This window comes from Rhinoderma darwinii, chromosome 4 (genome assembly GCF_050947455.1).
Source record: "Rhinoderma darwinii isolate aRhiDar2 chromosome 4, aRhiDar2.hap1, whole genome shotgun sequence".
Taxonomy (NCBI): Eukaryota; Metazoa; Chordata; class Amphibia; order Anura; family Rhinodermatidae; genus Rhinoderma; species Rhinoderma darwinii.
In genome coordinates this window covers 339,344,102-339,356,776 of record NC_134690.1, presented here as the reverse complement: position 1 = coordinate 339,356,776, position 12,675 = coordinate 339,344,102, and the positions used below count along the sequence as shown (strand labels likewise).

The 12,675-nt window shown below is 39.1% G+C and overlaps 1 protein-coding gene across 1 annotated transcript in view; it reads right to left on the bottom strand.

Annotated features, from left to right (window-relative positions):
* The window catches only part of ESR1 (estrogen receptor 1), a 159,306-nt gene extending 147,741 nt beyond the window's left edge, over positions 1-11,565 (bottom strand). The window contains exon 1 of the mRNA XM_075862873.1: positions 10,653-11,565. Coding sequence (XP_075718988.1) covers positions 10,653-11,089 — 437 coding nt within the window. The 5' untranslated portion in view covers positions 11,090-11,565. The remainder of the gene's footprint in view (positions 1-10,652) is intronic.
* Positions 11,566-12,675: the final 1,110 nt, after the last annotated feature.

The window sequence follows — 12,675 nt, the reverse complement described above, 5'->3', positions numbered from 1 at the left end:
CAGAAACGGTTGCAGTGGGCTCAGAAATAACATGAACACTAATTTTCAAACCGTTTTGTTTACTGATGAGTGCCGTGCAACCCTGGATGGTCCAGATGGATGGAGTAGTGGATGGTTGGTGAATGGCCACCATGTCCCAACAAGGCTGCGACGTCAGCAAGGAGGTGGCAGAGTCATGTTTTGGGCTGGAATCATGGGGAGAGAGCTGGTAAGCCACTTTAGGGTCCCTGACGGTGTGAAAATTACCTCTGCAAAGTATGTAGAGTTTATGACTGACCACTTTATCCGTGGTACAAAAAGAAGAACCGTGCCTTCCGTAGCAAAATTATCTTCATGCATGACAATGGACCATCTCATGCTGCAAAGAATACCTCTGTGTCATTGGCTGCTATGGGCATAAAAGGAGAGAAACTGATGGTGTGGACCCCATGTTCCCCTGACCTCAACCCTATTGAGAACCTTTGGTGCATCCTCAAGCAAAATATCTATGAGGGTAGGAGGCAGTTCACATCAAAACAGAAGCTCTGGGAGGCTATTCTGACATCCTGCAAAGATATTCAAGCAGAAACTGTCCAAATACTCACAAATTCAATGGATGCTAGAATTGTGAAGGTGATATCTAAGAAGGGGTCCTATGTTAACCTGTAACTTGGCCTGTTATTTTTTTTTTTTGATTGAAAGAGCTTTTGATTTCTGTAAATATGACCTCCTGATGCTGTAAATTCAACAAATTACCATTTTAGTTCTCTTTACAACCTTTAAAATGTTTTGATCTCTGTTGTGCATAATAATTTTAAACAGTGCATTTTGAGTTTTTTTCTTCTAAAAAAAAATCTGTTATCATTAGGAGATTTGTTCAATAAAATTTGCATTATACTCCAACGGTTGATGGCTTGAAGATTATACTGACTGTCATTTGCATCGACTATTTAGGAAAATCAGTGAAAAATAACATTTGCATAATAATTTGGAACGCAGTGTATATAAATATATTAATGGCACATACAAAAAATATGGTAAAATCCTGTTCCATGTAAAACCCCCTCAAAAGACAAGGGGCACTCCCTCCATCTGGAGAAAAAAAGGCTCAATTTCCAGAGACTACACAAATTCTTTAGGGTATTTTCACACGGCCTATTTTTGGCCGTTTTCAGCCCGTAAACAGATGAAAAACGGCTGCAAAAAACGGAAGCAGAACGCCTCCAATCCTCTGGCCATTGATTTCAATTGGAAAAACGGCGTTATGTTCCGACGTGCCGTTTTTTTACGCAGCCATTTTGAAAAACGCAGGTCACTTCTTGGGACGTTTTTGGAGCTGTTTTTCATAGACTCTATTGAAAACAGCTCCAAAAACGGCCGTAAAAAACAGCGAAAAACGCAGCGAAAATCGTGAGTGGCTTAAAAAACGTTTGATAATCAGGAGCTGTTTTCCCTTGAAAACATCTCCGTATTTTCTGACGTTTTTAGTCTAGTGTGTGAACATACCCTTACTGTGAGAACTGTGAATCTATGGAGTAGTCTACCGCAGGAGCTGGTCACAGCAGGGACAGTTGACGGCTTTAAAAAAATCTTAGATAATTTCCTAGAATGAAAAAATATCAGCCTCTATGTCAATGTGTAGAAATTTTTGTTTCATCCCTTCCCTTCCCATCCGTTGGTTGAACTTGAAGGACATGTGTCTTTTTTCAACCATACTAACTATATAACTATGTAACTATGCCATTCTTTTTTTGGGGACCTGATGCACCCTGTGCAATCCTTCTGGTCACACACCCTTAAGACCAACCCTGCCTAATATTCCCTGATAAATCATTTTTACAAGCCTTGTAATAGCTAAGAAAGGTCTAGGCAGCTAAATTGTGGAGATCTGGTATTCAGAAGACTTAAATAGAAAATTGTAACATATTGTTGCTTTTCTACCCCTAACATTTTACAAGGGATATCTGTATCCAGCACTGGAGCGTGGATTCTTATTTCTTTATATTTTTAAATAAGAAAAAAACCAAATCTTAAATTTCCTATAGTAGTGTCAAAGAAAGAGCTGTATATTGAACCTAAAATATATAAGCTTTGTTTTTTTATTTTATGTTCCTTGTAAAAAGATGCTAACTAAATGTTTTAGGCTGGGTTCACACACACTATTTACGGACGTAATTCGGGCGTTTTAGCCCTGAATTACGTCCGAAAATGCGGCTCATAAGCGTTGGCAAACATCTGCCCATTTATTAGAATGAGTCTTACGATGTTCTGTGCCAACGGTCATTTTTTTTACGCGCCGCTGTCAAAAGGCGGCGCCTAAAGAAGACGCCCGCCGCGTCAAATAAGTGCCTGTCACTTCTTCAGACGTAAATGGAGCCGTTTTCCATGGACTCCATGGAAAAACAGCTCCAATTACGTCCGTAATGGACGCAACGAAAAGCGCCTGCACATGCCATTACGGCTGAAATGACGGTGCTGTTTTCTCCTGAAAACAGCACCGTAATTTTAGACGTAACGGACGCTGCCGTGTGAACATACCCTTATTATACACAAAGACACACATACACACATTACTCACTACAACTACACCGCATTCCAAATTATTATGCAAATGTTATTTTTCGCTGATTTTCCTAAATAGTCGATGCAAATGACAGTCAGTATAATCTTCAAGCCATCAACTGTTGGAGTATAATGCAAATTTTATTGAACAAATCCCCTAATGATAACAGATTTTTTTTTAGAAGTAAAAAACTCAAAATGCACAACAGAGATTAAAACATTTTAAAGGTTGTAAAGAGAACTAAAATGGACATTTGTTGAATTTGCAGGATCAGGAGGTCATATTTACAGAAATCAAAAGCTCTTTCAATCAAAAAAAATGTAACACGCCAAGTTACATGTTAACATAGGACCCCTTCTTTGATATCACCTTCACAATTCTTGCATCCATTGAATTTGTGAGTATTTGGACAGTTTCTGCTTGAATATCTTTGCAGGATGTCAGAATAGCCTCCCAGAGCTTCTGTTTTGATGTGAACTGCCTCCCACCCTCATAGATATTTTGCTTGAGGATGCTCCAAAGTTTCTCAATAGGGTTGAGGTCAGGGGAACATGGGGGCCACACCATCAGTTTCTCTCCTTTTATGCCCATAGCAGCCAATGACACAGAGGTATTCTTTGCAGCATGAGATGGTCCATTGTCATGCATGAAGATAATTATGCTACGGGAGGCACGGTTCTTCTTTTTGTACCAAGGAAGAAAGTGGTCAGTCATAAACTCTACGTACTTTGCAGAGGTCATTTTCACACCGTCAGGGACCCTAAAGGGGCCTACCAGCTCTCTCCCCATGATTCCAGCCCAAAACATGACTCTGCCACCTCCTTGCTGACGTCGCAGCCTTGCTGGGACATGGTGGCCATTCACCAACCATCCACTACTCCATCCATCTGGACCATCCAGGGTTGCACGGCACTCATCAGTAAACAACACGGTTTGAAAATTAGTCTTCATGTATTTCTGAGACCACTGCAACCGTTTCTGCTTGTGAGCATTGTTTAGGGGTGGCCGAATAATAGCTTTATGCACACTTGCAAACCTCTGGAGGATTCTACACCTTGAGGTTCGCGGGACTCCAGAGGCACCAGCGGCTTCAAATACCTGTTTGCTGCTTTTGCAATGGCATTTTAGCAGCTGCTCTCCTAATCCTATTAATTTATCTGGCAGAAACCTTCCTCATTATGCCTTTATCTGAACGAACCCGTCTGTGCTCTGAATCAGCCACAAATCTTTTCACAGTACGATGATCACGCTTACGTTTTCTTGCAATATCCAATGTTTTCATACCTTGTCCAAGATATTGTACTATTTCATGCTTTTCGGCAGCAGAGAGATCCTTTTTCTTTCCCATATTGCTTGAAACCTGTGGTCTGCTTAATAATGTGGAACGTCCTTCTTAAGTAGTTTTCCTTGGATGGGCACACCTGGCAAACTAATTATCACAGGTGTCTGAGATTGATTACAATGATCCAAAGAGCCCTAAGACACAATACCATCCATGAGTTTAATTGAAAAACTAATAATTAAATGTTTATGACACTTAAATCCAATGTGCATAATAATTTGGAACACGGTGTACATCCAAATATAGCACTCACAATCTACTACCTGTAATACAAGTTTAGACAGGAGGGAAATAGCAGCAGTGAATATGCCAATATTCTAGAATTATATTCCAAACTTAAATTAAAGGACAACTTTGGCATGGACATGTTTCTTCTGCTGCTTTTCCTGCCTCCCCATTTATCAAATTGAAATGTTAAAGGGTAACAAACTGTTCAACAAACTTCTGACATGTCATAGTGACATATCAGAAGTTTTGATCGCTGGGGGTCTGAGCACTGAGACCCCCACCGATCGCTAAAACAAGGTAGCAGAAGCGTTCGTCTGTGCACTGAGCCACTTCGTTTCTGTTCGGCTTTTCTCGGAAAGCTGATGTAGCGGTGTACAGGCTCATAGACTTTCTATTGAGTCTGCACACCAACTGCTCGGCTTTCTGAGAAAAGCTGAACAGAAAGTAAGCGGCTCGGCGCTCACACTAGCGTTTCTGCCACTTCATTTTAGCAATCGGTGGAGGTCTCAGTGCTCAGACCCCCAGCGATCAAAACTTCTGACATGTCAATATGACATGTCAAAAGATTGTTAAACGTTTAGTTACCCTTTAAAAAAATATATAATTCTATAGTTATCTGATATGCCTTGCTTCAATGCTCTGAGCAGCCTTTTTACCCAGGGGGAAAAAGTGGTGGTGACAGTTAATCTATATATACCTCCAGCTTGTCTGCAGTATAGTAAGTGACTACTCTGGTGTCCACAGAAGAAAAAAATCCCACATAGTCACCTCCTGACTGTGCTGCTTTCTGCTAGGAACCACCTGAACTTCAGAACACTTGCAAATGTTATACACTGAGAAGTCTGGATGACTCTCTAATAATTATGATGGAAAATGTTTTTTTGTTTTTTTTTTAAATAAGAAATTCCCTTTACATATATAGTCTGAATATTCAATGGATTAAGAATATGAAAGAAATATTAAAACATATTTTTACGTTTTCAGATTCAAACTCCATTATGTAAACCACGAGCAGTGAAAAGACCTTTGGGAATATTCTAACTTTAAATTTATTTAAAAGTGGCCTCATTTACATGGGAAAATAGCCTTCTGTAGTAACACTTGTCACAATCAGAACAGATCTGGTAAGCGGCTTGGCATACAACGGGCACCCGACAATCACATGATTCATCATCTCATTGCTGGGACAAATACAGGGAGCTGGATTTCGGCCTATTGTTTTGTCTACAAGGCACTGATTGAGCGCTGTATATACAGCTATGAGAAGACACATGCAGTTGAAAATCCCTTTTGCCTTGATTCTAGAGCTGGGCATTTACTACTGGTGCCTCCCCAGCCAGAAGTTGGCGATGCCTGGGCCTCATCTTTGGTTAAAATTCATGCAAAAATTGTAAATGTATCTCAATTATCCTTTATTTGTTTATTAAACCCAGTATAACATTAAATAAGCACAATAAGGGTATGTTCACACGCAGTGAGCAAAAACGTCTTACAATACGGAGCTGTTTTCAGGCGAAAACAGCTCCTGATTTTCAGACATTTTTTTAACAACTCGCGTTTTTCGCTGCGTTTTTTACAGCCATTTTTTGGAGCTGTTTTTCAATGTGTCTTGCACTTCTTTTGACGAGCCATCATTTTACATGCCGTATTTTGACAGCGATGCGTAAATAAAGGCTCGTGGGAACAGAACATCGTAAAACCCATTGCAGGCAATGGGCAGATGTTTGTAGGCATATTAGGGGTGTTTTTTCAGGCGTAATTCGAGGCGTAAAATTATGTCTGAAAACAGTGCGTGTGAACATACCCTAAGGGCATGACCACACATGGCGGAATTCCTCCGCAACTGTCCGCATCAATGCCGCACAGAATCTGCGTTGCAGATTCTGCAGCGGATCTGCACAAAATGTGCAGAAAATTGATGCGGACTGGCCGCTGCGGACTGCAGGAAAAGTGCTTCTCTTCTCCCTATTCAGTGCAGGATAGAGAGAAGGGACAGCACTTTCCCTAGTGAAAGTCAAAGAAATTCATACTTACCGCCCGTTGTCTTGGTGACGCGTCCCTCTTTCGGCATCCGGCCCGACCTCCCTGGATGACGCTCCAGTCCATGTGACCGCTGCAGCCTGTGCTTGGCCTGTGATTGGCTGCAGCCGTCACTTACACTGAAACGTCATCCTGGGAGGCCGGACTGGAGACAGACGCAGGGAGTTCTCGGTAAGTATGAACTTATATGTTTTTTTACAGATACATGTATATTGAGATCGGTAGTCACTGTCCCGGGTGCAGAAACAGTTACTGCCGATCGCGTAACTCTTTCAGCACCCTGGACAGTGACTATTTACAGACGTCTCCTAGCAACGCTCCCGTCATTACGGGAGCCCCATTGACTTCCTCAGTCTGGCTGTAGACCTAGAAATACATAGGTCCAGCCAGAATGAAGAAATGGCATGGTAGTAAAAACAATACGCTCCGCAGCACACATAAGATCTGCGGACTTCATTGCGGAATTTTGACTCTCCATTGAAGTCAATGGAGAAATTCCGCCATGAGTCCGCAACCAGTCCGCCACTGCTCCGCAACAGACAGAGCATGCTGCGGACACCAAATTCCGCTCCGCAGCCTATGCTCCGCAGCGGAATTGTACGCATCGTGTAAACGAACACTGCTAAATTAAAGTGAAAGTCAATGGAGAAACGGCTCCGCTGCGGATTAACGCTGCGGAGTGTCCGCAGCGGAATTTAAGTGAAATTCCGCTATGTGTGAACCCGCCCTAACAGTCAATTATGTTGCTAATCCAGAAATTGGCGCAGCCAGAGAAAGGCTTGAGCATCATGTGATCACTATTGTCAAAACTGCCTCACCAGTTGCACCTCGCCAACTGGGGCGGGCGCCTCACTAGTAAGGCCTGCCTCACAATTTAAGAAGCACTGCTCTAAGGTATCCAGCTATTTCCAACTGCTAAACACCTAAAACGCTCTGCATGATGGTCTGTCTAGGAGCTTATAACCTGCGCTAAACATTTACAAAGAAACACTCCGTGTAAAATGTATATTTGTGTTGTGCCTATTTCAGGACCTAAGAGGGCAGTGCATGACACGGGGATTTAAGGGCAGGTTCAGACGTGGCGGAATTCCTGTAGAATTCCGGTGCGGACAGTCCACAGTGGAATTCTCCAGCGGCCGGTTTTTACATTTGTTTCAATACATTTTTAGGCAAGTTAGTTCAGACGTTGCAGAAAACTCCGCTGCAGGCTGTGGTGTAGAATTTTCCCTCCACAGCAGGCACTGTATGTTGCAGAGAAGAAGCGGAATTTCACTGCGGATTTCAGCCTTTGCAATGCAAAAACTGAAATCTGTGGCAAGTCCGCTGTGTTTTCTGCAACGTCTGAATTACCTATCAAATATGCAAATGTTGGTGCAGATTCGTTGCGTAATTGCCCCAAATCTGCACCAACATTTGCAGCGGAAAAACTCTGCCACGTCTGAACGTGCCCTAAAGAACAGCAAGCAGAGAATCTCATTCATGTCATGTGCTGCCCCCTCAGGTCCTGCACTATGCATAACACAGTACATACATCATTTTGTTAAATCCCAGAACTACAAGTTGTAAATTACGTAATTTTTAACATTTGAAAAAAAATGGGGTGCTTGAAAAAAGTTTTTTTTTGCAATCAAAAAATATATATATACTCAGGTAAGATTCCAAAAATGAAACAAATACATATAGAACTGTGCAGTCAGTGTCCAGGTCTTACTATATAAGCACTCTGCAGATGTAGCAAAGTTTAACTTGACTCTGATAATTTGTTGCAGCGGGATATCACACAACGAAAGACATTGAAAAAGTCAAGTTAAAGTCTTTTGCCACTGTGTATTTAATGTGTTAAGATTCAAGTTAAGTATTGCTACATCTGTATCTTTTATATCATATTTAACAAAAATTACAACTACGATTAAAATAAAAACAAAAAACTTCAGTATACTGTATATGAATCATTGTGTTGTCTTAGTCTGTCAAGTCCTCTGGTATTGTATCGAGCTTATATTGTTTCTTTCCTTTCTGTTTTCCAAAGTGACAGTAATTAACCACCATTACAGCCCTTACAGTGGTTATCACCCAGCTTTTCCAGACTGCTGAAGGGCAAATCTTCTTAGTAAATTAGCAGCACAGGAGTATGAAATGTATTAGTGCCTACGTAGAACGATTTGCCAATTAGAAGTCTGGAATATTTGGATGATAACTATTGACGGAGCTGTAATGTTGGCTTTTTGAATGCTACTCAGAAACAGATATAACATTAGCTAAACACATTTTTTTTAGGAGGAAACACTGAATGCAACTATGACAATATATTAGAATCCTTAACAAACAAGGAACAGGTAACAAATAAGGAGTCAGTCAACATCTTCTAGCAGAAATATTATTTGTCTACTAGAAATCTTAAACAATATTGTCATAGATCTTGGTCTGTTAGACTATTGATAACCAGTTTAACAATAGAAAAACGCTCTACTGTGTTTCATAATCCCCAATGATTTCAATTTCTTGTTTCCTAATATGAAATAATTGTATATCTGTCAAACCGAAGCAAGAAATTAAGTTTTATTTACATACTGTGAATGGAAAAAAAGCATATAAAATAGTAAGTAAACCAAAACCAAAGCTATAAAATGTTTGTGGATTTCTGTGATCAATGGAAACATAGTATATTAGTAACATCATGTGTTTACTTTCAGTATTTTGTAAAATCTTTAAGCATCTGGCATCCATGTTTGGTTGAACCACATGGAAACCACATACATTCCAGAAACAACTAAAACATTCCATAATAAATAAATCATTTTGTAATGAAATTAATTTTAGTTAAAGCCAAACATGGCAGATATAACAAATCAATACTGTTTATCCTATAACTAGCTTTACTACCACCACTATTATAATTACTACTACTACTACTACTACTACTATTATTATTATTATTATTAATAATAATATTACATATAAAGTAAGAATAATACACAGGAATAATAATAACAATAATAATAATAATAATAATAATATTACATATAAAGTAAGAATAATACACAGGAATAATAATAACAATAATAATGGTTTTGATGATGATGATGATGAATAAATCATCTGCAAGACTTTATGCTGGCACAGAGGGGTTAATGCCAGCATGAAAAACAAAGCTCACTTTGTCACACTGACCTGGTGCCATCTGGTAGGTTTTACACATCATGTGCAATAAACAATATTATTACTACAGAATGTGTTGGAAATCTTTTTACCTTTCTAAATCAACCACTTGGCCACGTTGTACAAGCCCCTGTTTATAATGTAAAGTATATGCATAAGATGCTTAAAAAATAATTTAAAAAAATGAACGGTTAATTCATAGCCCTGTTTATGTACATACACAATAAACTGCAGAGGTTCTCATATTAATTACTCCAGTTGTAATTCTAAACACGGCAATGAATAAAACGAAAATGTCACCTGTTGGTGATGTAGTTATGGATATTAAGTTACAAAACAAATCATTCAAAGAATTATTATTTTTTTTAAATCAAATGTTCTCAGAAAATCAAAAATAGGAAAAATTCTTTGGAAATAACAAATTTCTAGAAATAAAATGAATGTCACTTCAGATCTTCCTATCTGCAATTACTTATCCGCTCGTCCTTCAACTGAAATTATTATGCCAATTAAGCCGGCACTAGAGTTCTCAAGAAATCTGCAGCTCTGAACTGTAAATGACTTCAAAGGAGCACCATAATTGGTGAGATCTCCAGACTTATATGGACAGTCATTTTAAAGAGTAACAGTTATGACAACTAATTTCCCATAAAATGTCATCTCTGATCAGATTTTTAATGTCATGGGACATGTTACACGATGCATTATAGATAGAGATAACATGAGTAACTGTCATTGTATTCACTTCTTTCATATTCAGTTTGCCCATTTTTGTGCTGTTTTTAGTGAATAATGTCTCCGGTAGAATAGAGAACTGTAATATTTTATTCATCGGGAACAAATCATTTACCTTAACTGCACCTATCTGTATGAGACTACAACTTAACTATTGACTCTCTTTGCATCTTTTTTTTATATCCTACATAATTATAATTATGTTTGTTTTGTTAGGAATTTTAATCCAAAATAATTTTATAAATCAGTAACTAATTTGGTGGAGATATAAACGGAATGTTAAAAAAATAAACTCTTTTCAAAACGTTCAAAAACAATTTATATCACAACATGTACATAGCAAGTTAATACAGCAGTAGGTATCAATTTAAGATTTTTTTTAAAGCAAACAAGCTATCAAGTGGAAACATATAGCTTCCTTTATCAGTCACTTTCATGCTTTATTTTATACACAAATTCTGTAAGAAGTAGAAAAAAAGTGGTATAGATTTAGGATCTAATACATAGAATAGAAGGTGTGAACATTTAATGCACTGAAATGTAGTTGAATGAAATGGGAGGTTTTAGTAAGGAAATTCAATGACAGAACATATATTTTTAACCTACCTGTAGTACGTTGGTGGTGCTGCTTCTCTTATTCCAAAGGAGCTCTGTTCACTTTCCAGATAGTACGGTACCTGTTGACCATGGTGGTGGATAAATGGTGAGATCTGTGGGGCTGTTTGCAGAAAAACTACTGGACTTGGTGGCACATTGTTCAACGAATGAAGCCCAGCCAAGCTGCTTGATCCAAATGTTTCAGAACTGGCTGCATAGCTTAAGCTGGCAGAGCTGTAAACCGGTGTAGTAGCAGCAGTAAAGTCATAAGAAGTGACCTCCGGGTAGTTAAAAATCCCCGTCCTATTGCTCTCCACATACATTTCACCGAGGGGTCTCTCTAGTGGTAACTTCAGTGGTGGTCTGCTTATTGTCTCCAATTCTGAGGCTTGAATCTGATGCAACAAGGTTATTCCAGAGGTTTTGCTGTGGAGGGGCATGGTCATAACTATTGGCAGCGAGAACGTGGCATGGCTGTTGACCGTCTATTTGCCAGGATTGAGTCAGCACATGGATGGGCACCTGAGAACAGAACACAACCTGATGTTAGTCTGATCAGCAATCATTCTGTAGCTCAGCACTGCACAGGTATTCAGCAAGCTCCAGAAAGGAGGAGGTACAAGAGAGAGCAGAACACACCACAAAAAAATCCGTCCTCCCTCTTCCTAACTGATCCTTTCTCTGTCATTCTTGTTAAATTTAATCCACACGATGTTGTTGGCAGGGTACCAGGCGCTTCTGTATTTAATTGACAGTGGTGTCACATCTGTATGCCACAACTAGATTACTTAAGTTTTTTTTGTTGTTTTTCCTTTTACTAGTAGTTTTTTATTTAGTATAACATTTCACCCCTCCTCCACACCAATAATCATATACCATTATTCTGCACTCGTATAAAAATGTCTTTCTAAGCATGACTTATCTTGTTTAATGTAATGTGCGAAGGAAAACACTGGATGTTACTTGTCTGACCCTGACTGTGATTTGGTTGTAGCAGAGATGAACCAGTGCAATATAGGATACATGTTATCTTTTCATATACTGGCCTTGAAAATGTTTTCCTCTAAATGTTTGATTCCATCAGCACAGTGTCCATAAAGTAATTTTTTTTACAGGGATTACTCAGAACTACACATGGCGGGTCTGAGGAGACTTTTTTTTAAACAGACATAACTGTATACTATATTTGTTTGTAGCAACTTGTTGCATACAACTTATAAATTACCATGAACTTGGCATGCCCTTGAGAGTAGAGAATTTTTAGATCAACGGCACAGAATGTTGTGAAGCTGGCCAGAACAATGAAAGGTTAGCACACACATAATATAACCGTTATCCCCAGCTCAGACACGTCAATAACCGGTGCTTACAAAAACACCACTATGTAAAATCATATACGATTATTAAAATGCATAAATATGTCCAATATATTATAACACTGGTCTACTAGTAAGCGAGCAAGACAGTATTAATAATTTTAGGCACCATGGGTATAGACATAACTAGTAAAATGTATAAAATCTAGCAAAATCATATATTTAAAGGCATACGGACACTTAACAAATTTACACTATATTATAATGGGGTCGCCAAGCTGTACATGATGGGGTTCTTTACATATGTCCAGGGACACAGGACATTCATGATCCCCAAGATTTCAGCTCCAGGACTGCATTGAGACATAATGTAAATTACAAAGTGCCCTCATTTTAGGAAATTAAATTAGTATTGCTATTACTTCTATCAGGTCTGGATTATAGGGAGTGCAAAAGGGGTATTTGCCTAGGGGCCTCCAATACCTAGAGGTTTGCATCTTCCTGCTCTGTCAAGTACTTTTTAAACACCCCAAGCAGCAAGTCATAGGAGTTGAAACCCTTTCTCTTTGCTCAGAACTGATCTGAAATGGAAAAAACGCTTCCACCTGTTTATCTTGTTTGGAAATGCTGCTTTGTATAGCAGGAGCAATTCTTACAATAACATTACACCCAGTGGCGTAGCTAAAGGCTCATGGGCCCTGGTGCAATAGTTCTTC